Genomic DNA, 27,754 nt, shown 5'->3' with positions numbered 1-27,754 from the left:
GAAAATGGGTGTGAAATTTGGTGCAGACGACGTTTCCGACGTTTCGACGATTTCGGCCTGCCCCCACATTGTTTTCCAAATAAATATAAAAATAAATAATAGTAATGTCGTGCCGCCTTCTGTGGGCACTCGTCATCGACATCAGACCTATTCTGGTTCTCGGCGATTCCTAACCAACTTGACCACATTTTTGCCAGCCTGCGTCTGGCCACTTTGCATAAGATGAGTCTATCACATCTAAATCTCGCCTTGAAGTGCAAAACAGTATAGGAGAATAAAACGAGCAGTTATTTTTGGGCAGAGTCTATGAATAGCCTTACGATCTAAAGTCCTATTTAAACTATATTCTCAATGTGTGTGCATCTGGTCAACCAGTTCTGTGAATGCATTAATTCCTTTCAGTGTTTGTCATCGCTGCTATTTGGTGAATTGTGAATCTAGATTTATGAGCACGACGGAAGCTCCAATCCGCGAGACTATCAGTGTCAGTGGGAGTGGGATGTTTTAGATGTCAAAGCTGTTCTGAAACCAGGTGCTAGCTATTGCGACTTAGACTATTAAGGATTATTAGAGGCCGTTTGGTTTCCCGATTCGGGCATGTCCACATAGTTAAAACATCTGATTTGTTTACTTTTCGAAAGAATCTTTAATTCTTTATTTGCAGCTAAGGCTAAAGAATATCATCATAGTTCTTCACAAGAGTTTGTATAATTCTCGACGCAACGAGGTGACTTCTCGCTGGGTCCTCATCGACATCTTGGCTAAGACTACGTGTAAATGTTTCTAATTTACAGACTATTTACACAGAGTTCGCTGTTGATAATATTCCTGTACATTATTTAGGTAATTTCTTGTTTGCGTGTATTTTTTTTTTACATTTTCTTTGTTGATTTCATTGATAAATCGACGATATCACATGAGTCCGAAAATGGCAGAGTTCCGGCGACTAAAAGATCTGAAGAAATTCGCATAGAGTACAGTTCGTGGAAGAAAGCAAGAAATCAGACTGGGCTATCAGTTTCATCGTGTTGTTGTGTGGTTCTCGTGTGGTGTTGTCCCTCACATCCATTTGAGTGTGTGTTCTTCAGTCAGTGGATTTGGCCGACCTTTGACCTCCTAAGCGGGAAAAGAAGTAGGAGGAGGAGGAGGTGGCAGCCCTTGGCTGGTGTCTTATGTGTGATTGTCTAGGGATCAGGATTGGGGAATTGGGGGATTGGCAGCAATCAACTTGCAGCAACAGCATATACACATCGTAATCGAGGTTGGTCAGAATCGTTGGTCAACATCTAGGGGGATTACATCTCCTAACGACGCTTTGCCGGGGGCAGGCTGAGCAGGTAGTCCAGAGCCTTCTGGATCGCTGGTGGGATTGGTGGCGGAGTGGGCAGATGATCGCCCTGCGGCTGGAAACCGTTCTCGTCATCTGCGGAGTAGTTCAGGGTGATCAGGTTGCCCTCGGGCGAGGTGTACGACACCGATCCCCTGGCGATGATCACGTCACTGGAGTCCGGCGAGGTGGCCTTCTTCAGGGTTCCTGTCTCCTCAGCTTTGATTCCATTGGCCGTCTCGTAGCTGCAAGTACCGATTGAAAAAAAATATATAAAATATATTTAACATCGAAGGGTCTAACCGAATTCTCCTTGAATTCTTGCGATATATAATATAAACAAAAAGTCAGCTTGTTTTTATGCATCATTTGACTGGCGCCAAGCAAATCAAATTAAAATTCAATCAGTTGTTCAACTTTTAGCATTTCTGCGCAGACCTCTATTTAAATATGGCTCACTAATCCATAATTCGTTAGCTTTATTAGCATATTTTTTCTGATTTTAATGGAAACCAATAGCTGGTTTTGCTAACGGGTTAAGGGAAAGTGGTGTTGGGGGATTACTAAAAGATTTAGTTTAGCCACAATCACAGATGGATCATCTTAAATTTGTAAGCCACTTTTAGGGGTTTCTCATAAACAAAAATTTATGAGTTTATTCCCCGAAGTATGCTTCAAAATGTTGGTTTCTAGCAACGGACAGATCTTAATTGCTATATTACTAAGATTGTTCAAGCCCGGTTTTCAACTATAAAGAGTTTCAGAGGCTTGAGATAATTAAAGGTTGAAGTTCAATTAACGTGCAAATAGCTCATTAACACGTATTATATAAAGGCTTGTTATATATCTTAACGATCTTAATGATGTCTCAACTTTTCGGATTACTTACGCGTAGTTGTAGGATCCGTCTGGCTCTATGTTGGACTCCTGGCTGATGATGGCGATGGGCTCCTCCGCTTTTTGGGGGGCAGCCTGGCAGCAGCTCATCAAGGCGATGGCCAGCAGACAGAGAGCAAACTGTCGAAGGGAAAACGAAATGGAGAGTTCCGCAATGTTAACCGAGCTAATAAACATCTTGAAATCGTGCCCGATGCTATGAGTGCTATTATGCAACGTCCCCGAGAGCCGAGATTTATTGCCTTAGCTATCTTCGCTATTTTATTTGCTGTTCTCACATACCGGGCTTTTTAGACACCTTTTGAGGTCGGCAAATAGATGCCAATTAAATATTTTCCACATTTCCACACTCACACACCTAATGTCGACTGACTCAATTAACTTTTACACAAAAGAGCTTGAAAATGGTGGGGCGTGTTCCACTGTCTCATCGGAGTTAGCTTGGGCTGACTTCTTATTTTTTGGCCACTTTGAGCTCTCCCCACATCGACTCTTGGGCAATTGTCGCTGAAGCGAGCTGAATGGGTTTCGTTTTCGTTTTCCGTCTGCGATTCCAATTTCGTGTCTGAACTTTTCAGTCCGATGGACAGCTGCCAGGTGTTGGTCCGTGGGTCTGACTCTGACCTTTGCGTGGCGAGCAGACTGCCTCGGAATCTGAATCCGCTAATTGCCTTTGGCTTTTAGGCCATTCAAATGGCAAGACATGTCTGCACCCGTTGCCAATGTGCTATATGTTTTTGCACCCGCCTTTACAGCCGGCGAGCCTCGTAATTGCTGATGATTTGGCCAAAAAAGCATTTCAAAAGGGCCTTGCTTTTTTTTTCCTGAACCTTAATAAATGCTTCAAAAGCTCACCTTAGGCGATTGATTTACGATTGTTTTTACTGCCGGAGCACGTCTCGTCATATGTCTTTTGGCAATTGGTGGAAGATGTGGAGATTAGTTGCCACGGAATTTAATATCTCACATTTTTGTAGAACTCAACTTATTTGCGAAAATGAAACTTGAATTCCCTACAATTGGGGTTCGAGTAATGATCTTTCCCAACACTTTTTATGGGTAAATCTTAGATGCAGACTTGCTTAGCTGATTTGTTAAAAGTTCGCTAAAATATATATATATTAGCTCAAAATTCAACTAGTCTTTGGGAGTTTCTTCCATTTTAACCAATGATGACCATCTCTGCCTTATTCACCTGTTTCACAAGGGGTTGTATTATTGAGCACAATCTATCCCTAATGTCGGCTCCTCGATCCTATCCTTTTAGACACTTTTCCCCTATGTATGTTCCATAACACTTCTGATCACTCGACTCCTTTGGCACCCACTTACGTTCTTCATCTTGTTTGAAACTCAGTAGTATAATCCAAACGGCAAAAGTATCCTTTCGTCTGGGTCCTCAGCACACTGCAGTTGTTAATTGAACGAACGTTTCTATTTAATGATGCCCAATGCCGGCAGGTGAGTCTATTTATACGAAAATTGCACTGGCGAGGCTGCAAACAATTCAGTTTCAGTTGGCAAAGCGTCGCACACACACACACATACACTATTGCCAAGATGCAAAGCTGCGACACGAGTACGGCCAAAACCAACAAGCAACTTGGCTAGTAGGGGGATGGGTACGGGTGCACAGATAGGTGGGTGGGTTGGTGGTTGACGAGGTGGCTGGCCAAAGAGAGGAGAAAAACTAAACTAAAGATTCAACGCCTAAGTCGCAGTCGCAGTCGCAATCGACGTCGCTGTTACCAAAGAGCAGCAGAAGCGACGACTGAGGCGGAGGCCCAGTTGTTCTGGGCTGGAAATAAAGAACGAACTCGGTACTAAGTACACGTAATTTATGCAATTGCTTCAGGTTTTTGCAGAGCGTCTACACCATTTAAATCTATTGCTTGGTAATTGCATCAGCCGGCGGAAATAGACACACCGGGATACAAATCGTTGTAAATAACGCTTATAATATCTAAATAGTTAATGATCGAGTTTTATAGTAAAAAGTATAAATAAGTATATTTGTAAAAAACCAGTTTTCACTATTTAGCTAAAAATATATATTTATTTACATAGGGATCCACTTGATAAGAGTAATTAGATCTGCTTTTTATTTCATGGTATCGTATTAAAAGTGGAGTGAATAAATTACACTTACAATTAATGATTTAGTTGCTAGTTTTCAAATCCGAATCAATAATTGATTTCCTTGAGGATTGCTTAGATTTTGCTTAGATTGTTTTTAAGATATATAAGTATCGAAGAATTTACTTTCTAAAGTTGACTAAGCTGTTTTTCAAACGATTTGAAAACAAACCTTGCTGAACTACTAGGACTTTATGCACACCAGATAGTTAATAAATTGCAATATTTTCTTAGTTGAATTTCCTTCAGTGTAAGCAGCCGGCGACGAAAGAAGAACGGTCGATGGATACGCCCCACATAAATGATAGTTATAATAGCGGTGATGATACCGATCTCGGCCGCCGGCGTTGCCACCTGACTCGAAATGGGGCAGGCCCATTGATTTTTGGGGGGTGAACCGTTGCATTTAAATGCGCTGCATTAATCGGCCATCGCAATCAAAGTCAAGCAGCCACCGAGCGGCATTACCCAGTACAAGCCGAGTATCCAGTACCCAAGACCAAACCCAAACCTTTACCCATACCGGTACCCATACCCATACCCATACCGAAATCCAAACCCATGGGCAGACCTCAAACTGAAGCCGTGCACGGGGTCAAAATGCCAGAAATTGCTAAACGCCAAGTTGTTGCCGTCGCTGCCAAAGTGTAGGCGCGTCTAATGAATAGCTTTGGGCCAGCAGATGGGGCCAGACTCTTAGACTTTGTCTGCAACTCCGGCCCAAAACCCCCATCCTCCCCATCCTCCGGCCCCATCTCCATCTCCATCCGCTAACTGCAACTGCGACACAGACGGCGACAGAATTTCGTGACAAGATTGTCCCAAAGATTGTGGCCGTATTGTATTGTATTGTTTTTGTCTTTGGCAACCAAGAAAAGATCGAAAAAAAACCCATATAGTTCGAGTACAAACTATTGCCGAACTTACGTCTTAAAGTCGAAGTCGTCGAGGTGGAAGTCAAAGTCTGTGGCCATTTTATGGCCTTATTATGATTAACCCTTTTGTTTGCCGTTTGCAATAATTATGTATAATTATGAATTTGCAATACATTTGTGTGCATTCATTTTAATATTTAATGTACCACTTTTAAATGTGTTTATTTCCACTTAAGTGGCTGTCCAATGAGATTTATGTTCTCAACCGAGCATTTCCCATCTGGCTTATTAGGCGGCGGAACCTTGAATTGTTACGCATGGCTTCTGCGATCAGAGAACCCGATGCCACAAAATGTCAGTTGGCTCTATGGATATATGGCTATATGGTCATATTCTGGTTGCCCAACCTGTTCTCGCCCGCTGTCCAATTTGAAGGTCGCATCGCGTTCTTTACGGCACACAGCGTAATTTGTTTTAAAGACGTTTGGAGTATTGTCTGCAATCTGATACCCAGCAGGGGGACGGGCATGATGTCTACGCTGTAGCGCCGATCCGAGGTGCCAGCCTTTGTCTACACCTTAAACGAGGCGAATTTCAGTGCAGCACACCTAAATATGTAATGATACATTTAATTTTAATTGTTTGTGTAGCTTACTTGCTCAAACTATGTAAGTGGAAATTTAAATATAAATTAAAATTAATGGCAGTTGTAATAATATTAACACAAATACTACTAAACAATAGTTTTTGGGGGCTTATTATTAATTTGGAAAATTTTCGTTATTTCTATACCATTTTTATTGCATTCAAATCACCTTTTGCTGCTATTTGAGGTCGAGTCTTTAATCTTTAGCCAAAGTTCAAGATATTTTTGTGACACGGAGACTGACTTAAAGCTTTTAAAATCTTTTTAAGCCCGAAATCCTTTTTGGCTCAAGATCAAAAGTTAATAACCAAGAGGCATCTCCCCACCAGCCAATTCTTTGGGTTGGCATCTCTGTAAATCGGTTGTCCGCATTGATTAAGTGGTTGCGTAAGAAGCTAGAGCCGCCTTTTGGCCAACTATTGGCCACATCTACGGTCCAGCCTGGCATACTTTGCGCTGGCTAATGCTAATGTCAATGCAGGCATAAATAAATAATTGCCCACCGCAGCAGAAACCCCCAAATGGATGCGGTGGGGAACCAGTTGCTGCGGTTAAATGTCAGTGGTTCTGGTCATGTCGCGATCCCAGCTACTGCACTTTGGTGGTAACGGAGTTATGGAGAGGGTTTTGGTTTTAGTGGCCCATTCATGGTCAAGGATGGCCGTCATATCTGCTCTGCTTCAGTGCTCTTAACTGGTTCGCGTGGTCAGGAACTGGAGCACATTGGGTGTTGGTATGAATGAGTCACCCACATGGCCTTTAGCTAATCCGTCTGGGCATTCGAGATTCGCTGGGCTCAGTTCATTAATGTGATTTATGCAAATTGACAGCCATCTCAAATGGCAGAGGGATCGATCTGCAGCACGTGGGCGTCGTCGTTTGCGGCTCATGGCTAATTAATGCAAATCGCGGCCAAGACATTTATTATGCGGGAGTGGGTATTTAGGAACACCCCTTCCCTCAGCATATTCAAATTTGTCACGCCAATGTTCTGACATTAAGCTAAACACTTATCTTTACCTTAGTGCCAAGAAATTACTACAAATCTCGTTTTACTACCATGAAGCAGAATTAGACCCATGTGTATTCTAAAATACATTATTGATTTTATTAACAAAGCCATCTTAACCGAATCTATAGTTAACCAAGTCAAACATAATTTGCAACATAAGATTTACAAAAGAGCACAGCATGGTAAGTATTATAATATCCTTGTACTGCAAAAACGTAGATCGATTTAAATTCAAGTTTTCGGATGTTGTAACGCCAAAGAAAACGACGCATATGGTGAAATTGATAAGCAGTTTACTGATGAACTCGCAAATTCTTTTGGCTCGAGACATACGTGGATACTTGACGGACTCCCTCCAACTGCCAGTCACAGGTTGCCACAAGGACCAATTGATCCATAACATCTCGAAGCTCATTATAAATCGATTCTTCCAACGGTCAAACATTCGTACATCTCCTTGGCTATAGATCAGCGATGAAGACAACAGTAGCGTTCTTTTCTCCACCCATTGTCGGGCTAAAAACACCTGCGTTTTACCTGTCTGGATGTCGGTCAACTCGATGCGGCGAAGGAACCATTTTGGAAATCGTCCGGCGTTGTTGTGGGAAACCATAATCGTAGTTGGGATGCGGATATCTCGAGTTCGTACCCAAATATACAGTGTGCTATTAGACTTCAGAATTATATGTTCGGGATCCTGCATGATTGTTATATGCCGGACGGGTTGTGATTGGCCATGGAAAGACAAGTGCACAGAAGCTGTGGTTCCAGCATTTATACGACCTCCGGTCCTTAAGGAGATTAGAACATTATGCAACTCTCCCGTTGATTCGTCGTCCAGTTCGAACTTAGGAAATAGAATAGTCTTACTTGGAAGTCTATTTCGGTATACATATAACCATAGAATCCATAGCAGTATAAATGAAAAGATGGTGACATAGAAAAGTATAACTATAACATTTAGCTTTGCTACATTGAAAACTCCAACGGGAAGCTCCACACCAGGAAGATAGTGCAAGTAATTAGTATAAGTTCCCAGGATAGTACAGGTGCAACGAATACCCTTCTCCACGCTGAGATCCATCGTGGGGTAGCACCCATAATGAGACCACTTCTGATTATCCAAACCAGAGGAGGAATACCACCATGTGTCACAGCTACGAATCTGAAAAACAAAAGCATATCTTGCCGGTCCGTTCTCTATGGGTGTATTGTCGGTCTGGCTTATGGAGGAATTAGCATAAACTCTCAGTGCAATATATGCTCGATCAGCTTTGCGGCAGTTATTTCGCAGAAGAAGGGTTGTATTCGTCGATAATGCAGGGATTGTGCACTTGGAGTCGGAGATTTCGCGGAAGGAGGGCTTTTTCTTTGTTCTAAGGACCACCTGAAGTTTGTGAGTGGATGTGGTGAAATGAACAGCCAGCAATGTATGCTCCATTAGGACCAAGCGGTACATACGGATATCCTGATGAGTTTGAAGAGTGCCTTCTCTAAGGCAGTTTTTTATCTCGGCCGTGGAAAGGAGGATCGATCTTGGGGAGACCCTGCTGCTGATTGATCGAGAACTATTCCTGTTCTCGGTTGCCAATTCGGGGTCATAGGTTATAAAAGTCTTCGTGTGAATTTGACTCCGATTCAGTGGTATATGCACCGTGAAATTATCTTCTCTTTGAAAAATTCGAACTGAAAGTACAAGTGTACTGGGCTTCTTGTAAATTGGGTACCACCAGTTCAGTTTCAGTTTGATAGAAACCAGCTTGAGGCATACTCTGCCCTCATCCGTTCCCAGAACTTCCTTCAAAACTGCTTGCCCAAAAAATACCATATGAATCTTATCACTTGTAAGTACTCGAACGATTTTCTTGGGAAAAGTATTGAAACATTGAACATCCATTGCAACTTCGCTGGGCAATGCCTTCCTCTGGCCACCCATATCGGATAGAATACCGCGATGATAGTTTAAATGACGATATAGGCGCTCCATTTCCCAAGTGGAGTTCAGCCAAATAATCCACGGAATATTTGTTTCATCGTTTCCAAGTTTTTTGGTCTCATCCACCAATTTTTCAACAAGGGACTGATCCAATTTTCCAGTTGAAAATGCCCGATAGTAGTGACTGTAAACTGACCATGGGGGACGAGGAGACATTTTGCACAACCTCTCTATTATTTCATAGACCTCTCTGCAAGCTTGTCTTAAGTTATCAAATGGCTTTTGCATAATAAAGGTTTCTTCTTCGTTCTTGTTTATTTGCTCAAAGTTGTCATTAATTATCTTGACCAACATCGTAAGTAGAGATTCCTTTTGCTGACCGACAAAATATAACCGATGTGACAAAGTTAAGGTGAGGTTAGCCAACCTTGCGAGTGAACTCCGCGACTGGAAAGGAATATTTGTTAGATTCCTGGTAAGAATTATTCCAGATTCCGCTTTAGTTATGTGCGATGCTGAAGATTGAATGGTTTGCAAATACCGATCAATTAGTCCATTATCCAGCAGACCATGGATATTGTTGGGAATACTTCTCAGGGGATTGATCTTAACCTTAATCCAAGTGGTGCGACATGCCCAAGCTACATCACAAACGAGCACCTTTATGGAGCTGGTAACAGGTAAGTATACCTCGCAGTTGCAGTCCACACAACTTCCCAGCAGAACTGACCCAGCAAAATACCAATACTCTTTGGGACCATTCAGGGACACAAAGTTTTGGCAGCACGGATAAAATGGAGTGATTGCCTCGTAACCTTGCCTTGGATAAACCGAACACAACCCGCCTCTGGGACCCGTATTTCTAACCAGGTTTTTTACCTTCCGGCCATAGATCCCATACTTTGAAAAAACAATGAGCTTAATGCGGATTCCTTTTGATGCAGAGCGTATGTACATTCTTAGATCTCGACTAGTGACCAACAGCTGACCATCAATATACCATTTGTATCTGACAAGTTCACCCCCGCAATTGGAGCACCTTGATGTTAGGTGAATCTTTGCGCTGGGAGTAAAGAAATCGTTTCTGCAATTCCTTACACATTCTATCGTTACTTGTAGTATTTTATGATCTATGACGGTAATACCTTGAACTTTTCGTGACGAAACATTGGGATTGCCATCTCTAGAGACTTGCAAACGGAAGATATATTTGCAGCCACTTTTAAAAGAGTTGGCTGGAATAGAAAACACCGCAACTATAGGAAAAATATGATAATGCACATATCTATCACTTGATTAAGCATCTCACCCGACGATATGTTCCGCTGGCAAAATGGATTACGAATGTCATCAACAGAAAAACAGTTCCAATTGTAACTAGAGAACTGGATGTCTCCTCTCCTCTTAGAGAAATCGCAGCTCAGGGAGCCGTTCATCCAAATCGTTTCACTCTGTCGGGCCAGTCTATTTTGACCCCCAAGAATTACGGCTTCGACATTACCCATAATCGATTTTAGGTAACATCGCGCCGCGAAATGCAAGCCATTCACCTTTCCTTCGACTTGTAAAAGATACAAATTTCGCCAGGGTTCATAGGAAGTGGGAAACCGCATAGTAAATGCCGGAATATTAATGAAAGGACCATCTGTGGTATATGAGGCAAACTGTGCTGTGGAAAGGATGGATAGAGAAGGTGATTTGGTACACTGAGCTACTCACTTAACCCAACAAAATCTCTTAGACTCCAGTGATATATAGCCTTTATTGGTAGGTTACAGGATTCCAGAAATATGGCATTGATTAAAATGCCACGAGTGATCAGAACTCTTCGTGGTGATTGGGGATCTGAGCACTTAGGCACTGTCAATTGCGGAGAACAACGCGGGGGAAGACTTACTTCAACGGGAATGGATATTTTGATCTCAGATATTTGCTTTAATTTTATTCGACCAAGAAGCGTTAGAACCGTATCGCTGACCGACCAAAAAGTTGCGCTTAAATTGGCAAAGAATCCCTGTTCATAATCGGGTTCAATTTTCGACTTGATTCCATAGTATGAAAGCTCTTCGCTGATTGATGAGGTGCTTCGGAAGCTGGGACCCATTTCTTTAGCTACACCTCCCAACTCAAAGAGTGCCAATAGGTAGCTGGGAGTACTGAGCCATATGGTTACTTTATACTTAACAGGAAGACTCTCCATGGCTATGACTATATTAGTACGCTTTCCGTAGGGCACATATTCACTGCAATACACTTTAATATTCGCTTCTTTTAGTTCATACGCTTTTGCAATCTGTACCGTCAAATATAGTAATACAAGCACATGTATTTTTTTATATTTAGACATAAAGTCATTTTTAACAAAATTGATAGAAATCTCAATACATCGGTAATTCCATAAATTCCATATGAGGAATTAGTTTACTGTCCTACCGTTTGTCGTATTACCGCGAAGAATCGGTATGTGATGGTCATCAGCTACGAATCAATAGGCAAGTTGTTATTAAAACACTCTTACATTGTCATACTCACTATTTTAAAGGAATCGAAAGATACGATAATTATTCCCCTGGCTGAAATCTCCAAAGGCCGTTGAGCCTGTGTCATCAGAAGAAGTATATCCTTTTTGAATCGCACCGATCCTTCATACCACTTGCTTTCATAGGCAGCGTATGCTATATTTGTACTCTAAAAGGTAATTTTAAGAAGCTGTCCTTTGACCCACACCATATTACTCACCAAATCTATTAACTTTTGTCCTTGTGAGCTGACCATGTAAAACTGGGCTACTACACTAACAAAGAGAGCCATATAGGAAATACCCTCCCAATTGAAACCCTGTACGATGGTATAGTACGCTATACAGCAAAGTAAGCTGGCTGTGGTGAACAAGTTAGAAGCCAAAAGAAGTCCAAATACTTGGTTTACGTCCTTGTGAAGGCTGCAAAATGTATTTCATAATATTATTAAATAAAGTTAACCAATTAAGCAAAGTTACCTGAGCATTAGTTGATGTCTCTTCACGATTCTGGCCAGAAAGTAACAATCTTGCTGTTCCGTTTCTGGACTTGGACAAAACGAGGCCAAAACTTTGGCCAGATAGCCCAAGTGCATCGATATTTGAGTTGAGATGCACATCATCCAGAGATCCGTGCCCAGGCTCACATTCACTATGAACTGACTATATGTGAAGTCTATAACGTAGGCCACCACATAGCCCAACGGTTTTTCAGAGTCAAAAGTGAGGCGCGTGGGATAAATGCGTTTATAGGTAAACTCAGCTTTTCCCAAGCCTAATAGGTACATAATGCACGACTGAAGGAGGGGTCCCAGAGCCATTATGACCATTACAAAGTAGTACACGTACAAAACATATTGAGTTGCACGTGATAGGTAATATCTATTCACCTCGTACTTCCTTTGAGTTTGCGCTTTATGAGGATATAACTCCTTCAAGTGGTTGCACAGCTGCAGCAAGCGTTTGCGATTTATCACGAAAGTGACAAATTTTACTAGGGCACTCAACATGTAAAAGAAGTGCAGACCCTGTCGCATAATTTTGGAGGGACTGCCGGCTAAGGACTCCCACTGAATGATCCGTATCGTCACCATGGAAGCCTCGTAAAAGCTGCTGGTCGTGCACAAGACGAAATATCCTCGGAGTAGCAGATTGCTGCACCTGGATCTGGGTGTATCGAATAGATCGTATCCCAGGGTCTTGAACATCATGTTGGCCATGTAGATGAAGTCCTCAAAGGAACGAAAAGCTGTCATTTTCAGCTTTGTTTCTTGTACATACACTTCGGCTCTTAACATTAACTGGGCTTAGGCTTTCGGAAAGTAATACATTTATAAGGACTGCCTTGGTCCAATTTGAATAAAGTGTCCATTTAATAATTAATGTTGTAATTGTTTTGTCACTTAGGTGCTAAGCTATTCGTTCACTTCACCAACTCTACATACCTTTTGTCTTTCTGAGTGTGAGAAGGTGTTTAATAATTTAATATGCGGTTGCATTTTTCCTACCGCTTGTCAACGATTGCCTCAACCGAATTAATATGGGCAACAGCCGGTATAATTCTATATTTAAATTACTGGAAACCGATAGACCCTTGAATGGTCTTGATTACAAGAGAAATCTGCTGTTTGATAATTTATCAAGCCACATTGAAACTTAAACCCCAATGAATATTTAAATACAAATGTTAAATAAATTCGAGCCAATTAATTGGATGACAAATTTTCAGCGGCTCGTTTATGCAAATGACCGAATAAATATATCTTTTCCGATCCATAGGCAGATCTTATTTAACGCATTCCGCAGAGCGGCGACTTCAGAATCGGAAACATAAGATATACAAATGACCAGTATTTGGACATTTATAGATCCAGATGTGGCAGAAGGCGGGATTGTTTTGAATATGTTAGATATCGCATTTGTTTGGGGTACACTCGGATTGCCCATTGATCTCAATTTGTTTTGTCTCAGCTAGCTTGGCCATAAAAATGCTTATTTCAGCAGTTAAATAAATAGTATTCTCGTTTAAAAGGCGCACATAAAAGGCACCAATTAATAAAACGAAAACCCGACCTGACTGGCACGTGACTTTTGCTGGCTAGTGTAGACATAATTACGTTGCTATTGTTGCACCCGTTGACTGCTGTCAAATCGCACGCGAAATGTGAAGGCCGGCGATGCAATCGAGATGGCTTCCCCCGATCCGCCGGCGACTACCCCCCTCTCCAATATTCATATATTCAACTTCATTCATATTCATTCATGTGCCCGGGTCTCCGTCGCCATTCATGCTTTATTCACCTCAGTCTCGGATGGAAACAATAAATTATATTCGACACAATTAAGTTGCGGCAAACAGAAATATTAATATAAATGTAGTTTCAAAATGGGCTAGCATACGCTAGCGTTCACATTTATCAGTACATTTTTAAATGGTAATTTAATTTTATCCAACAAACTATTTTCGTGTTGAGTAATTGAATAAATCAGACATGTTGCAGTCACGTAAGCCTAAGTGGGTGGAAAATTAAGGACAGTGTAATTTAAATTAATTTATTCCCTGACTACTCGAATTTCACTACTTAATACAAAATATGTCTACCGGGGAAATTAGCATTTATATCTTCATATGGTTGAACACGAATAAACACTTAGCGCCCCCAACTGTGCGTTTTGCCAGTTTGTCGGCTACTTTCAGGCCATCGCAAAGTTGCTCTTAAGCATACCCATTGATTGTAGAGCAAAAGGGTATACTACATTCGTTGAAAAGTTGTAACAGCTATAAGAATACCTTGCCGACTCTATAGAGCACATAATTTCTTGACCAAGATCACTAGCCCAGACAATCTTCGTGTCTCTCCGTGTGTGCCTGTCCGTATATCTGCATATCATATCTGTATCTTATAACAGGTATCTAATAGTCGCGCCACTCGACTTAAGCGTTCGCTCTTGTTTTAATTATTCAATCAAAAGATACGCGAATTATAATAAAATCCAATCTAAATTCTAAACGGAAACTGTCACACTCCCTGGCCCGAAATACAATTTTTGGCCGAATACAATCAATTTTATGGACCGAAATTTGATGCTTATGCAAAATGGTCGCGTTGCGATTCCAAGTTGGTTATAAAATGATCCGAATGCCACGGAAGCTGTTACAGTTCTGTCGGACGGATCATCGTTGAAAGTTGCCAAATTCGAAATGTCTTTGAAGCTGGTAAAACCATTTAGTGATATATCCAGCAAGGGATGTGATCTCATTTTGCGAGTGCTTTCAGATCTCCTGCCTTTTTGTGCTCACCCTGGCTGCCATCGCCTGCAAGGGGCAGCCCCAATACAATCCCTACCTGCGCAACCCCTACTACAGGGATCTGTACTACAGGAATCGGGATCTCTACAATCTTCGCCGTTTCTACGATGGCTTCTATAGGAAGTACAATCCCTACATCGCCGCTGCACAGGCTAGGATTGTGGAGCAAAACAATGATGTGAACTACGGAACGGGTTCCTATTCCTACAACTATGAGACGGAGAATGGCATCCATGGCGAGGAGCGAGGAGTGCCAGTGAGCATTGGCAACCAGCAGCAGGAGGAGCAAGTGGAGGGTGCCTACTCTTTCATCACTCCTGAGGGTCTCCGAGTGGGAGTCAAGTACGTGGCTGATGCCAATGGCTTCCGTCCCGTGATCACCTGTACGTATCCCTAGAAGACTCTTTATAATAGATCTGATTTATGAAACATTTCTTATAGATGATGGTGTGAACTCCGCTTTTTATGCCGGTCAGCCAGCGCCAGCCAATGTGGTCTATAAGAAACACTAACTAACCTAATAAATTTTGTGTGTTCAACCATCCTAAATTAAATTATCCAAAATTTCGAGAAATGTTCTGAGTTTGTTCAAATATCTTCCTAGAAATTCTACTAGCTGAGTAAGTAGTATCTGATAGTCGGGAAAATCGATTATAACGTTCTGCCTAGTTTTTTTTCCATATATTAATGTTTGCTAACTTTTGTTAACTTACGCCCTAAAAGCTCTTTTTAATAACCACCAGCGTAAAAGTGTGCTATACAAATAATTAAATCTAAAATACAATATTTTAAAACTATTATTTAATTAATGGTTAATTAGTAGACTGACTTTACACAAAATTATTATAATTAACGTATATTCCTTTAACAAGGACATGGAACTTTGTAAATGAAAACAAACGGGTAATAATAAAATTATTATCATTACTGTACTTTAGCTAGCGAGAACAAGGTCAGACTTTAAGAAATTGGGTCCTTTCTTGCTTATCGGAAGTTTATATATATATAAATATATATATACATATATACGAAAAGCAGATTACGCCTACCGAGAACAAGTACTTAGATGAAGACTTGTTTTTTTCTCGCCATAGCGGGTTCAAGAAACCCATTAATTTTTAAACGCTGCCCGTATATTTTATATTGAAAATGTTCAATATGAGTACATGCATATAAATATGCCAAATGTCAGACAATTTCATTACCAACGGCGCTTCGGCCTTTGAAACCAAAAATGCCGTTCAACTCAAGGGCCTTTGGTGGTCTTCGAATTCCTCAACTTAAAATTCTTGGTGATTTATAACAAATATGTAGTTGGTTTTATTTCGATATAGGAAAATAACAAATTAATTATCTTATGCATAGCAACACCGTCAAATTCGACAGTTCGACATATAAATAAATACGAAATAACATGGGATCGGACTTATGTGCGAATATTCTCCGGTTGCCACTCGATGCTGACATCCTCACCTTCCTTTTGCTTTTTTTGTGGATTTTTTCGGTATTGCGATGGCTTGTTATAGGGTTTGCCCGTTGATCACTCGGCAAATGCATGGGGAATGGAGTTGGGTGTTGGATTTTGGGTTTTGGATGGACTAGGACTGTTTCTGGGGGCTTGGGTAGCGGGAACATATGGCTGTGAATGAGGGTAGCTCAGAGTCGGCACTTAAAGGGACATGGCTTCCTCGCGGAGACGCTCCATCTCGGCTTGCTCCTCGCGCTCCTCCTCCTCGGCGAGCTCCACCTCGTGCTCCAGCATGTGGATCTGCTCGGTCAGCTCCTTGGGCATCTCCTCCAGATGGATCGCCTTGATCTGCGCCTTAAGGTCCTTGGTCATGTGATTGATGCGAAAGCCGCGATGATCGAACTGAGCTCCTCCGTTGATCTTGTGCTGCTCCTCCACGTACTTGAGGGCACGGACAATAGCATCGGGAATGGGGTGAATGTGGTCTCCCTGGGGCATGAAGCCACCATCGTTGGAGGCGTAGTTTACGCGATAAAGCTTGCCATCGTCACCGGTGTACTCATAGAAGCCCTTGGCATGGGTTCCTCCGGTGTGGTGAAGCTTGGCCTGCTCCTCACCATAGATTCCATTCTCGGTCAGGTATCTGTATGGTAAAATAAATGAACTGGTTAAAATGATTGAACGAACACACAAAAACTGTAGCAAATTAAGAATTCGAAAAATAAGATCAAGCGCTCTTCATTTCCATTGGTATTACCAAAATGAAGACTTGAAATTTAAAAGAATCATACAGAAACTTACGAATGATCATATTTGTCCTGCTTGCGGACCTCTTCCTTGTGCAGGATCTTGTGCCGACCCTCGTCATCGTAGTTGAACAGAATATTGCGGGGCGTGGTGGTGGTCGTGGTGGTTGAGGTCGTCGTCCTTTCGGTGGTCGTGGTTGGTTTCTTGGTGGTCGTGGTCTGCGAGTGTTGTTGTGGGTGTTGTGATCATTGGCTTGGGTTTTCTGATCGGGCGTGTGTGCGGCATGCGAGTGTGTGGCATGGTGTTTGGTGGCATAGGATGTTTTGGGGGTCATGCGGGATACCGAATGTGGGGTGTCATGTAGCGCGGAATGGTGGATTTTGTTGCGGAGCCGAAAAACATTCGCATTATTGCTTGGATTGGTTATAAAAGCAGGGGGTTCGGGATTTGTTTTGGGGGGTAAATTCGCTGTGTTGGCCGGATGTTGGAATTCGGGGGATTCTGGTGGAACTGGTGGGATCTGGTGGGATCTGGTGGAATCTTGTGGGATCTGGTGGGATCTTAGTACTGTGTGCTCGGTTGGTGATGGGGTTCATGATCGGGGAAGCCGTACTCCAAGGGGATTTCTGGTACATTAAACTCGGCGTTACTTACTGTGTACAGGTCGTGGCTGAAATGGGCATAAGCGCACATAAAATAAAACACAATACTCCACCAAAATCAGATGCGTCACTCACTTGTAAGGCCTGTCGTCATGGACATAGGGAATATTCAAGCCAGCATAGGGTCCATAGCCTCCATCATAGGGATACGGAATGTGATGGTAGATTCCAAGCTCACGCTGATCACTCACATGTCTATACGGAATTGGCATGTGATGATAGCGACCTTTAGGAGAAGAAACAAAATGGGAAGTTAGTGGGCTATCTAGGGTATCTACGGTTTCTCTCGGTGTTTGAGTGAGTGACGTGCGATTAAATTTCGAAACTATTCAAGTTATTCATATCTAACATTAGATATTTACACAGTTAATTAGTTTCTCATTAGGTTTTTGTACAAAAGAGGCAGCTGGGTCTGAATTGGTTGCAATTTGGAGTAAAACTACAGTCAAGTTGAATTACAATATACAGGTTGGTATTCTTTGGAGACTGCTTTTTTGTGTGAAATGAATTCTGTTTGTGTGATTGTGAGATAGATGTATCTTTTGCTCATTCTTTCAATAGTTTACCTATACTTTCTTGCGAACCACTCCGGCCTAGAGCGTGAGTATAAGAAAGTGAATGTTTAATATCAGAGTGCTTAAAGTAAAAACGGTTCTTTGGTTAGTGATAGAAGTTTGGCTCAAGGCCCGAACAATCTGATTTTGGTTTACAATATCGCTAATTTCAGATGTCAGCCTTGAGCTTGAACTTATTCGAGAGTCAGCGGATTATTCGTGCAGGTGAGTGTGTGTTATCGAAGTCGTCGGGTATACAGATATACATATGTGGTATAGTATCTACGAGTATGTTAGTATCTGGGCAAGTCGGTCTTGCTTCTCGATCTATTCACATTTGCTGGGGTTAGTGGGCGTTTGCAGCGGCATGCAGTCATTGGGCGTGGCAGTAGGCACGATACTTGATATTTGATTGTCTCACGAAAATACCTTCGTTCTGCGAATTCCCATGGTACTTCCCATCGTCGCTGGGTCGATACTTGCCATCGCTAGAGGATTGCTGTGGAACCGTATACTTGCCGTTATTATCCGGAACGGGACTGCTGTGGCAGACAACGAAGAGGGCCTGCGGAGGAGGAGGATGTGGTTTAATAACCCGATTTGCATAATGCGCTCAAATGTGACAGGAAGTGGCGGTTGAATGTACTCAAACAGTCGAGTTTCGAATTTATCTGCGGCTGGCAGTAATGGTTCAAGGCTTCACAAAAGGTGCAGCAGCTAATTAATTGTGCTAAAACTGGCTGGTAAGCAAACAGTCTTGGACCAATGAAATGATTTCAATTGTGTATACTTTTGCTTAGGCACGTGAGCAGCACTTGGGGGACACAGCACTTCGTCGTCGATCAGGACCTATATATCCTTTTCCGCTACTCACCACGATCAGGCAGAAGCTCAGCATAGACTTGGTGAACATGTTTGCTTTGAGTATCCTTCGGGGAAGAGTATCCTTTAAGATGAGTTAACTGAGATGGTAGTCCTGCTCGAAAGGCGACTGCAACAGGAATGTTTGGTTTCCCTTCCAGTACACCGGATTTATATAGAAATGTGCCAGGTTCGCAGTCGCAGCGCTGCTCTCAACGCATCGTCGCGCCTAAAAAATATTCTCTGAGCGGAGATTCGTCGGTTCACTTCGGTTCAGCAGCTACATTTCTTGAAGAGTTGTACCTCAAGCTGCTCCCTTTGGCTTTTTAGGCAGAAGATGAGCCGAATTCTTCTGGCTCCACCTTTTGTCTGGTTCTCTCCGCCTCTTCCAGTTTAATCGCTCTCCGGAGCATCATCAATGTCACAAGTAAAATGTAATTTTATTTATTACCAATTAGGCAATTTGTATTATTGGACAAGTGACGCTTAATCCAGTTCTTCACCCAATATTGTTGTTTTTAGATCGAAGGATATGGAACTTTTAGTGACTCATCAGAGCTATTTACTCTAGTTGTGAAAAAGAAATTCCCATGTTTTTCAGAATTGTCATCGAAATTCGTCTGAACAATAAGAGCGAATTATTTTGGAAGCAATTTCAATTCGATGATAATCGAAGGTTGAGTTCATGTCAAAGCGGACGTCACAGCGATTAAAACAATAAACCCCATATAGGTAACTTATTTCGCGTTCTGTTTTTTTTTTGTGTCATCGACGTGGGAAGAACTTTTTATAGGATAATGGGCAACTCAATTCAAATGACGAAAACTTTTAACGCATATCAAAATGTCGAGCTTAGCTTACAGAATGAGTACATGATATACTTCTAAGAAAAATAAAATCGTTACTCATATATACCAGTACTATGTCAACTTAGGAGATAATTCCACATATTCCCAAAATAAAAACCATGTTTACAAGTTAAGCATAAAAATAAGGCTATTAAATTCCTAGATCCCACCGGTCGTATACTTAATCTTTCCCATTTTCAGAATTTCTTGGCAATTCATTGCAAGGAAGCGATATTCAAAATAAGCCAATATATAACAGCAATATATCCAGCAATCCCTGAACGACGTCTGTTAAATTCCCAGCTGGAGTCCGAAGTTGACTAGTCGTGGCAACCGATGACAACATCACATCGCTGGCATAGCAGACTCGGATTCATCGGATACCCAACTATCTGGAGGCACTCGGAAGCGCCATAAAAGTGCCGTAATGAAATCATAAATTACGCACCGGCGGAAATACAGCAAAAAATGTGCAAAACAATATAAATAAAATAAGAAACAATTCAGACAATGCGCACGCCGCTCGCACTGCGAAATGCGTTAATATCGGAACTGAAGCTGAAGATCGAGCTGGAGATCGCATGGAGATCGGATGGAGATTGGATGGAGATGCGGATGAGGATGGGCCTTCGGTCTGGGGCTGGGTTTCGGGGATCGCAGCATATGTATAACCGGAATCGGATGGAACCGGCAGAAGAAAAATGTTGACAAAAACGAATTTAATTGTTTGTAGCAAACGTTGACACCGAGGCGCTGACAGTGACAGCTTGGGGATCGGCTCGGAATGTGTCCTTAACAGTTAAGCGTCTGGAGATGCTGTCGAGATTATGGTTGCTACCTAGCAATAAGCAATAAGCAGTGTGAAATGAAAGAGAATTTCCCTTTATTAAGACCGGTTATTTACTGTGTATTTCTTCGATATACGAGTATGTTGCTACCATTGGAATTATTTACATCTGGATTGGGTTGTTGGGCTAGCGACATCTGTGGATACCATTGGAGCTATAATTATGTTGTTTTATTGATAGCCCACAATTTCGATACATAATATATATGATAATCTAGTGCGACTTTTAAAATAGGGATTGTGATTGTGATTGTGAAAAAGTGATCAAAAGTGAAACCCGAGTGGCGAGCTCCGATTATTTCCAGTGTATGGTCGCCGTGGAGAATGATTGCCACTGCACATTGCCGGGCATATGGCGATTAATAATACCAATCCACATAAACTGTGATTAAAACGCCGCGTCTTGTGGCCGCCGAGTATCGAAGCACCGGACACCGGGCATCGGGCATCGGATGCTGGATACCGAGTACCGAGTACCGACCGCCGAGCACAAGTATCGATAATGCGTCACAGTCACTGCACTCCAAAGGTCGTACGCTGAACCCAGATCCGGGGAACCAAGACGGGATCCATTGCAGATCGGCAGGGAGGTGATCACTGATCACTGTCATCCGAACAGATTGTTGTGTGAATCACGGCGCGTGCTGTTATTGTTATATTGTATGTTCCGAGGCGTTTCGATTTCGGCCTTTTGCCGATATCTATATGGGGGCATGCATTAAAGTCACAAATACTTAATAAGTATTTAAATAAAATGACTTTTTAATCAATTACAAGTTCGATTTGTGATGTTCGGACGCTTGTCACTTGATTTGCATGCTATTCGCATCAGATATCACATCTTCACGCCTCACGAGTGCTGCTGGTGTTATTTTATTGGTCCGACTCAGAATGTAATATGTTTGGCATTGACCTTGAGTCCCAAACTGGCCAAATATCGCACTTTCTTCGATGCGTCACATGCGTCCATGCCATATCTCATCACATCCCATCGTATCCGATCGGTCAGATGTAAATCTGTCAGGTATTTACGATCCATATCCAATGTCAGAACGAGTTTGATTGGGTTTATTTGGTATCAGTGACTTTATTGACAAGGTTTCACCTTTGAAAACTGTCGCACATAAATCATTAATCTGCTTAAAATTATATTTGTGGCCTAGAGAGTTCCGGCAACTGGTAGTTTGTATTCGTATGCCCGAGAACACACCCCAAAAAGTGTCGCCGACTAGACGGGAAGAAGGATTTTGCCATAGGCCAGGGCCAAAAAGATCAGCACTAACGGCAACCGGAAACTTGCTGGCGAATGATTTCCTGAATTGCACAGTTGTCCATAGCAGTTGCAACTTATTATTCCGTTCTCCTTCTTGCAGCCCTCCTGCAAGTCTATCAGTTTATACTTCGGCTCCCAATGCTTTCCAACATAGTCCAAGTACACATCAACCTGATTGGCACAGCCTCTCCTCCCCCTGATCCACACGTTTCCATTCACCATTGTCGTCATCAGAGTGGTTGAGCACATGGTTGAGTTCGGACATTGTCGCACTCTTCCCGGGGAATTATAACCAGAGCCACACGACGTCTCCTCGTCGAGGCACTCGAAGCAACGAAGTACCTCGCCGGTCGCCAGTCCCGCGACCAGCCAGACCATGCAGATCCGTAGTGGGAGCTCAGATCCGCTGCCCATGGTATCCGGACGCACACTATCCAGCCAGTTTCAAAAGTTGGAGGACTGCGATTACTGTGAAGAGTTTCGTATGTTCGAGTTTCAGTGATTAACATGGGGTATACACAATTGTACCCAGGCCCAACTGATATGCCAGCGGAATTTGAGTTTATCTCAAATGTTGTCAATTGCTTTTTTACTGGCGTTTTCTTCCAGTGCTGTGAATTAGATCATTATGCTAGTAAAGCATGCTTTACTCTCCAGCGGTCAATGCCGCAATCTCTGTGACACTGTAGCACTGATTTGTTGCTCGTTCTAGCTATCACGAAAATGAAATGTTTATTCATGCGTTATTCATTATAAAATGAATTTAAGAATTAGTATTGAAGAAACGCCGGTTCACAACGCTTATGTATAAAGAGCCTACACAAACTTTGATAAGCGACCACTGAAATGGCAATTTTGTTTATTTTAATGTTAAATCTTTGAATTCAAAAGGAGTGAGTAATATATAGTTGTTGGTTGTCATACAGACAAGTTGCATTAAAATTTTTTATTGGTATTTTAAACTACCATTATTCTTTATGCCAAAGCAGAATGTGCATATTCAAAATCTTCTTTTACCACGCCTAACTATATCTTAAATATATTTCATATTAATTTGTAGCTACCTCCCAGTTTCCGCAACCATCAATGCCTTTAAGATGCTTTCGAGCAGATCGGAATAAGAACAGCGATATTTCATCAGCATTCCTGTTTGGGATCTCGAGACCTCTCCGCCCGACTCCGCGTATGATTTACGGGAATCTTCACCTGCTAAATCTTCTGACCGTCTTTAGCATTTGACGCACAACAATTGAAATCTTTATAGGCTGTGCATTGTAGCAATGCCTATAAATTAGTCTCATTTTCGCGTGGGCTTTCGCACACATTTCGCTGTCAATGCTTCGAGAATCATTTTTCTCCGCTCAGATTTCAATTTTGTGTCCCCCTTTTTTGCTTTGTTTATTTGACAATGTTGAGATGTTGAGATTGCTCACCCGGTTTGGCTGTCAGGGAATTGTTTAATTATCATTTGCTCTCTTTTTGGTTTAATTAGCATACTTTGTGGCAGCGCGATGTCAGCTGCTGTGAGCGAATAAATCAGAATTGCACGTCTATAAATATTGGTGGCAGATGAAGCCAGTTTAGCCACCGAATGCCCAAATAGATGGATCGCTTTTGGTAGCACTCGGCGCATTCACATTTTAATCGGCGCCATTAAATAGCAGCGATTTATGCCATTAATTGCAGGCATTTGTTTTGCCCAACGGATTCATTTACAAAACGAAATTTTGCTGCAATTTAGTTGCCCAAGTGACTCGCCAACTGGAGCAAAGGCCCAGAAACAATGAAACAAATTACCAATCACAATGAGTCGTAATTAGATACGGGTTGGCTGAATAAAATCGAAATTTCCAAAACCTGGTACACGACACCTGGGACACTCGGGATTTAGGGCTCCAAATAACCAGAGTGTAAGCGAGTTCAAAGCTCTCGAATTATTGATCAATCCTGCACGGGCATCTCAGCCGCTCTTGGAGAAGCCAAATAAAATAAATTTGAAAGCAATTTCATTGCTGCTCTTGTAAGGAGATCATAAAAATAAATTTGTATAAAAAGGAAAAGTCGCGTGCAAATATATTTCCAGCCTGACAAGTGCGAAAAAGAGAAATGTGATGTTATTTCACCAGCGCCCCGGATGATCAAGATGAGATCAGCACAATGGAATTTTGATATTTTACCCAGCGGACTGCCACTTCCACACAACTCCCTACTATATCCATTATAGCCATATAAATCCAGTTGGCCGGACCGCGGAATTGTCGTTAAATACTTAACTGCAGGCGCCGTCTGTTGGCAACAAAGTCTGTGGCTAAAATCAATTTATATATGGCCGCGTATAGTTGCCAATTGTCTGTTATAAGTGGTGATAATTTGCGCACTCGCATAAATTTACAGCTCGAAGGAAGATTTGTACAAAAAAAATAATGGTTGGCAGGGGAGTATGCATTCAAACAAGATTAATTAATTACCCGCAAAACACCAAATTACGCACCATATCGCCAGGGGCAGTCTCACCTTATTTATTTGAGATGAATAATTTAAAATACTCGAAACAAGTTACAATGCGAGTTGGGGTGGAAGAGGGGAGAATTGCTAACCTGTTGACTTATCAACAAGTTGCAGTTTTAATAGAATTCTTAATCGACCCCGTCGATGATCCATCGATTGTCTGGAATCAATTAATTGAGGGCCCGAGGTTTCTTAACCCCATGAATCATGGAGCATCATTCACTTTAGTCACTTCCTTACCATGATCGAATAATCCAAATATGCACAAGGTTCCACAAGTTCAACAGTTCAATTCGATAAACCTTGTTTTGGGGGCGTGGCTGCCTTTGATTTCTCACATCGTTTCAATATTCTAGAAACTCGGATCTACCGCGATGTTGTGATTTCCAAAATCATCGGCTCTGACAATTGATTAATGAATATCGAATTGGATGAATTGATTGATGGACAGCCATTGTTGTTATTAATACTCATTAAAACAAAACGGGCATTTCATTGTTTATGATGCGGCTTATATTTGATTTAAGCGACACTAATTACCTTTGATCCTATTGGATTTGCTGAAATGTAAACAAATTGAAACTCGTCTGGCCAATCGATCTTTCAATGAATGGAGCGGTTGAATGTCTTTTTCGGGTGTCGTCTCTTCTGGGTTCGGGAAGCTGATTCACAAATCGTTGAATCCCAGAGGTGAATGACTGCCGTACACCGATATCGTGCGGGTTTCTAAGCAAGAAGCTACCATTTTGAAACAAGAAAGAAGAAATTATAGGTATTTGTTGCTTTGTATAAGACTATTTCCACATTTATATTATTTTTTGAAATTATGCTTTTTTTACATCAGAGTTGGTTTTACAAACATGTTTTTCATCGGTCCGAGTATATCTTAATTCACAACTAATTATTGTATTCAAATATTTATATATATTATATATATATTTATAAATGCCGCGTCTCCTGCAGAGGTCGCCCCCAATTCTGAACCGGCTCGCGGCGACTTGCATCTCAGAAAGGTTAAAGGCGATCCGTTGCTACTGCCAATGCAAAACTAGTTGCCCACTAAGTTGCTTCCAAGTGGCTGGTTAGTATGCAAAGAATTCTAGACGGATGAGCTGATATCGATTCACCGCGCCCATATTAAAGCCATCCAAACGATGTCGTCTTGGGCGTAAAGATCGCGATTTATTATCTGAGCAACAATCGTCGGTGGGGACGAAAACTAAAATGGCCAGCGAGTGCTTTGGGGTCGTATCAGACGTAATCAAATAGTCGATATGGACACACGCTTGCTGACTGCACTGTTGCTGCTAGCGGCTTGCATGGCCGAGGATCCCGATCTGGATCAGGATCAGCCGAGGGTCACGTTCAAGCCGGGCCGATATGTCCCCCAACTGCACGGTGCCACCGGTTGGTATATTCCGGATAATAGTGGAAAGTACCGGCACGATCCCAGGCCCTATGACGGCGGCTACGGAGATCGTGGTGTTCCCTATGATTCCGACTTGAGCGGCATTTTCCGTAATGCCCAGCAACAATTGGAGGCAAAGGTCCAGGAGGCCGGCGAAGGTCTGTCCCTTGGCCCACGAGATCATCTGCGTTTTATGATCGACTTTAACTTCAATGGCACCGGCTGGCAGATAATCCAGTTTCAATGGGTGCGAGATGGCGATGAGTCCCATCCAGATACCAGGGAGTACAGCTACTTGACTGAGAACAAGCTGTGGGAGTCGGATCAGGCCTATGAGTACCAGGAACCTGACGATAGCTGTCATATGAACTGTCAGCCGGAGACGCAGGAATACCAGGTGCAACCGGAGCCTGTCCAGATGCCAGTTGTGCAACCAACTCAGGAGCAGCAACCGTCAGGAACTAACATCAATTCAGAGCAGGATGTAAGTAGCCAGAAATCAGGTATATTAGTGTAACTTTTAAGTAATGCATTGCACTCCTTTAGCCTGGCAAGATTCATGACACCATCAATGAGGTCCTGGAGTACATACAACAACGAATCCTGCCCACATTGCCAGCCAAAAGGGAATAACGTGGCTGCACTGACATACTGAACATTTAATAAATAATGAATGAAAATAAATACAGTGTGATTATTATTCTCAAGGTACTTAAATATTTCTTAAAACTTAAGTTTTGCTCACAGCACAAATATGTTACACATTATATTGATCCATAATGATCCATTATGAAGGTGTATAACTAGATCATCATGGTATCATTAAACCAACACACTGAATTAAAAGACAGAATGTAAGTAGGTCAAAGTTATTGGACCTCTTGATTGAAATACCTTTGAATTCCTATGACACAACATTTTATTCAATTTCAACTTGTTACACTTGCAATAACCAGAGTTATTTCTTCGTCTTGGCATTTGCTTCCAAAAAGGCCAGCAACTTTTCCACATAGGGCGGCGGTGGTGGTGCCGTAGGCAGGTGGGCGGCACTGGGCACAAAGCCATTGTCATCCGCCACATAGTCCACACGGTAGAGGATGCCATCGGGTCCGGTGTACTCGTAGAATCCCTTGGAGCGCAGTCCCTCCTCCTCGGTCAGCTTTTCTATGCGTCCACTTTCCTCGCCCAAGATGCCGTTCTCCGTTTCCCAACTATGATGCACGATTGTAAAAGATGTCATATGGAAAGTTACACAATACCCACAGATAGTGATAGCCATCCACCTCCACATCGTCTTCCTGGCGGATGATGGCCCATCCATTGCCTCCTTCGCCGGTGCCACGTCCCTTAGGAAGATTGGCAGTTGGATCGATAATCGCTGGCGGCGGTGCAGTGGTGGGTCTTGGTTGAGGCCTGGCTGTGGTTTTCGGCAATACAACAGTAGCACCACCACCACCTGCCCCGGAACCACCGCCACCACCGCCTCCACCGCCTCCACCACCTCCACCACCCCTGTTCTTGTCACCCACGTAGCGCCCTGCGTCGCCGGTGTAATCCCCACCAGGACGATCATCGTGCTTGTACTTGTTGTCCATATGCACATAGCGTCCATCGTTGCCACCAGAATATCGTCCATCGCCTCCACCGCGATAGCGTCCATCGTTACCGCCGCGGTAGCTCCCATCGCTGCCACTCGCTCTTGTGGGAGGCGGAGGACGATACCGCCCATCGTTTTGGGCCAGAACGGCAGCCACAAGGGCTATAAGTAGAACGATCTGCATAGGAATGCATATTGAATTTCAAGGCATCTGTATGCAGTCCAACTCACCGTTACGCGCAGCCACATCGTCGAAGATAAGCAATGAAAAGATCTAGCCGTTGGCCCCCAGCTTTATATCTTTCGGATGCACCCCCATACGCC

At 42.5% G+C, this 27,754-nt stretch overlaps 8 protein-coding genes across 10 annotated transcripts; 2 read left to right on the top strand and 6 right to left on the bottom strand.

Moving 5' to 3' along the window:
• Positions 1–622: 622 nt before the first annotated feature.
• LOC6546813 (endocuticle structural glycoprotein ABD-4) lies at positions 623–3,673 on the bottom strand. Its single transcript, XM_001975887.3, has 3 exons — positions 3,557–3,673; positions 2,217–2,344; positions 623–1,572 (listed from the first exon to the last, which is right to left on the bottom strand). The coding sequence occupies exons 1-3, from the start codon at positions 3,563–3,565 to the stop codon at positions 1,305–1,307; spliced, it is 405 nt and encodes a 134-aa protein (XP_001975923.1). The 5' UTR covers positions 3,566–3,673; the 3' UTR covers positions 623–1,304.
• A 3,296-nt stretch (positions 3,674–6,969) lies between these two features.
• LOC6546814 lies at positions 6,970–11,210 on the bottom strand. 2 transcript variants are annotated; one of them, XM_015156119.1, is made up of 3 exons: positions 10,549–11,210; positions 10,139–10,493; positions 6,970–10,085 (listed from the first exon to the last, which is right to left on the bottom strand). In XM_015156119.1, exons 2-3 carry the CDS (start codon positions 10,440–10,442, stop codon positions 7,006–7,008), a joined length of 3,384 nt encoding a protein of 1,127 aa, XP_015011605.1. In that variant the 5' UTR covers positions 10,443–10,493; positions 10,549–11,210; the 3' UTR covers positions 6,970–7,005. The 2 variants fall into 2 exon arrangements, with proteins under 2 accessions (XP_015011605.1, XP_026836478.1); XM_026980677.1 differs by having other exon boundaries at positions 10,144–10,498; positions 10,549–11,204.
• A 40-nt stretch (positions 11,211–11,250) lies between these two features.
• Positions 11,251–12,603, bottom strand: LOC6546815 (odorant receptor 49a). The gene is made up of 4 exons (XM_001975889.1): positions 11,828–12,603; positions 11,569–11,770; positions 11,362–11,517; positions 11,251–11,307 (listed from the first exon to the last, which is right to left on the bottom strand). Exons 1-4 carry the CDS (start codon positions 12,601–12,603, stop codon positions 11,251–11,253), a joined length of 1,191 nt encoding a protein of 396 aa, XP_001975925.1.
• A 1,896-nt stretch (positions 12,604–14,499) lies between these two features.
• LOC6546816 (cuticle protein AM1239) lies at positions 14,500–15,231 on the top strand. The gene is made up of 3 exons (XM_001975890.3): positions 14,500–14,564; positions 14,626–15,040; positions 15,099–15,231. The coding sequence occupies exons 1-3, from the start codon at positions 14,550–14,552 to the stop codon at positions 15,167–15,169; spliced, it is 501 nt and encodes a 166-aa protein (XP_001975926.1). The 5' UTR covers positions 14,500–14,549; the 3' UTR covers positions 15,170–15,231.
• Positions 15,232–15,956: 725 nt separating this feature from the next.
• LOC6546817 (larval cuticle protein LCP-30) lies at positions 15,957–19,381 on the bottom strand. 2 transcript variants are annotated; one of them, XM_001975891.3, is made up of 7 exons: positions 18,963–19,102; positions 18,518–18,653; positions 18,101–18,127; positions 17,610–17,760; positions 17,527–17,542; positions 16,927–17,090; positions 15,957–16,768 (listed from the first exon to the last, which is right to left on the bottom strand). In XM_001975891.3, exons 1-7 carry the CDS (start codon positions 18,999–19,001, stop codon positions 16,327–16,329), a joined length of 975 nt encoding a protein of 324 aa, XP_001975927.1. In that variant the 5' UTR covers positions 19,002–19,102; the 3' UTR covers positions 15,957–16,326. The 2 variants fall into 2 exon arrangements, with proteins under 2 accessions (XP_001975927.1, XP_026836086.1); XM_026980285.1 differs by lacking the exon at positions 18,101–18,127 and having other exon boundaries at positions 18,963–19,381.
• A 2,324-nt stretch (positions 19,382–21,705) lies between these two features.
• Positions 21,706–22,387, bottom strand: LOC6546818. The gene has a single exon (XM_001975892.3). It carries the CDS (start codon positions 22,329–22,331, stop codon positions 21,873–21,875), a length of 459 nt encoding a protein of 152 aa, XP_001975928.1. The 5' UTR covers positions 22,332–22,387; the 3' UTR covers positions 21,706–21,872.
• Positions 22,388–25,694: 3,307 nt separating this feature from the next.
• On the top strand, positions 25,695–26,511 carry LOC6546819. Its single transcript, XM_001975893.3, has 2 exons — positions 25,695–26,317; positions 26,380–26,511. Exons 1-2 carry the CDS (start codon positions 25,700–25,702, stop codon positions 26,464–26,466), a joined length of 705 nt encoding a protein of 234 aa, XP_001975929.1. The 5' UTR covers positions 25,695–25,699; the 3' UTR covers positions 26,467–26,511.
• Positions 26,512–26,735: 224 nt separating this feature from the next.
• On the bottom strand, positions 26,736–27,690 carry LOC6546820 (larval cuticle protein LCP-30). Its single transcript, XM_001975894.3, has 3 exons — positions 27,662–27,690; positions 27,097–27,608; positions 26,736–27,044 (listed from the first exon to the last, which is right to left on the bottom strand). Exons 1-3 carry the CDS (start codon positions 27,677–27,679, stop codon positions 26,792–26,794), a joined length of 783 nt encoding a protein of 260 aa, XP_001975930.1. The 5' UTR covers positions 27,680–27,690; the 3' UTR covers positions 26,736–26,791.
• Positions 27,691–27,754: the final 64 nt, after the last annotated feature.

This window comes from Drosophila erecta, unplaced genomic scaffold, assembly GCF_003286155.1.
Source record: "Drosophila erecta strain 14021-0224.00,06,07 unplaced genomic scaffold, DereRS2 tig00000092-arrow-pilon, whole genome shotgun sequence".
Taxonomy (NCBI): domain Eukaryota; kingdom Metazoa; phylum Arthropoda; class Insecta; order Diptera; family Drosophilidae; genus Drosophila; species Drosophila erecta.
This window is presented reverse-complemented; position numbering and strand designations above follow the sequence as displayed.

Excerpts from the sequence above, each read along its gene's own strand:
- LOC6546814 (XM_015156119.1), bottom strand. The coding sequence starts at position 10,442 with ATGCGGTTTCCCACTTCCTATGAACCCTGGCGAAATTTGTATCTTTTA. Across the intron at positions 10,086-10,138 it reads CCAGCGGAACATATCGTCGG|TTGCGGTGTTTTCTATTCCA; the intron begins GTGAGATGCTTA and ends TTTTTCCTATAG.
- LOC6546820 (XM_001975894.3), bottom strand. Across the intron at positions 27,045-27,096 it reads GTGGATGGCTATCACTATCT|TTGGGAAACGGAGAACGGCA; the intron begins GTGGGTATTGTG and ends CGTGCATCATAG.
- LOC6546813 (XM_001975887.3), bottom strand. Across the intron at positions 1,573-2,216 it reads GACGGATCCTACAACTACGC|CTACGAGACGGCCAATGGAA; the intron begins GTAAGTAATCCG and ends CGGTACTTGCAG.
- LOC6546816 (XM_001975890.3), top strand. Across the intron at positions 15,041-15,098 it reads CTTCCGTCCCGTGATCACCT|ATGATGGTGTGAACTCCGCT; the intron begins GTACGTATCCCT and ends CATTTCTTATAG.
- LOC6546819 (XM_001975893.3), top strand. The coding sequence starts at position 25,700 with ATGGACACACGCTTGCTGACTGCACTGTTGCTGCTAGCGGCTTGCATG. Across the intron at positions 26,318-26,379 it reads ACATCAATTCAGAGCAGGAT|CCTGGCAAGATTCATGACAC; the intron begins GTAAGTAGCCAG and ends GCACTCCTTTAG.
- LOC6546817 (XM_001975891.3), bottom strand. The coding sequence starts at position 19,001 with ATGTTCACCAAGTCTATGCTGAGCTTCTGCCTGATCGTG. Across the intron at positions 18,654-18,962 it reads TGAGCTTCTGCCTGATCGTG|GCCCTCTTCGTTGTCTGCCA; the intron begins GTGAGTAGCGGA and ends CCTCCTCCGCAG. Across the intron at positions 16,769-16,926 it reads CAGGACAAATATGATCATTC|ATACCTGACCGAGAATGGAA; the intron begins GTAAGTTTCTGT and ends TTTACCATACAG.
- LOC6546818 (XM_001975892.3), bottom strand. The coding sequence starts at position 22,331 with ATGGGCAGCGGATCTGAGCTCCCACTACGGATCTGCATGGTCTGGCTG.
- LOC6546815 (XM_001975889.1), bottom strand. The coding sequence starts at position 12,603 with ATGACAGCTTTTCGTTCCTTTGAGGACTTCATCTACATGGCCAACATG. Across the intron at positions 11,771-11,827 it reads AGACATCAACTAATGCTCAG|CCTTCACAAGGACGTAAACC; the intron begins GTAACTTTGCTT and ends TACATTTTGCAG. Across the intron at positions 11,518-11,568 it reads GACAAAAGTTAATAGATTTG|AGTACAAATATAGCATACGC; the intron begins GTGAGTAATATG and ends ATTACCTTTTAG.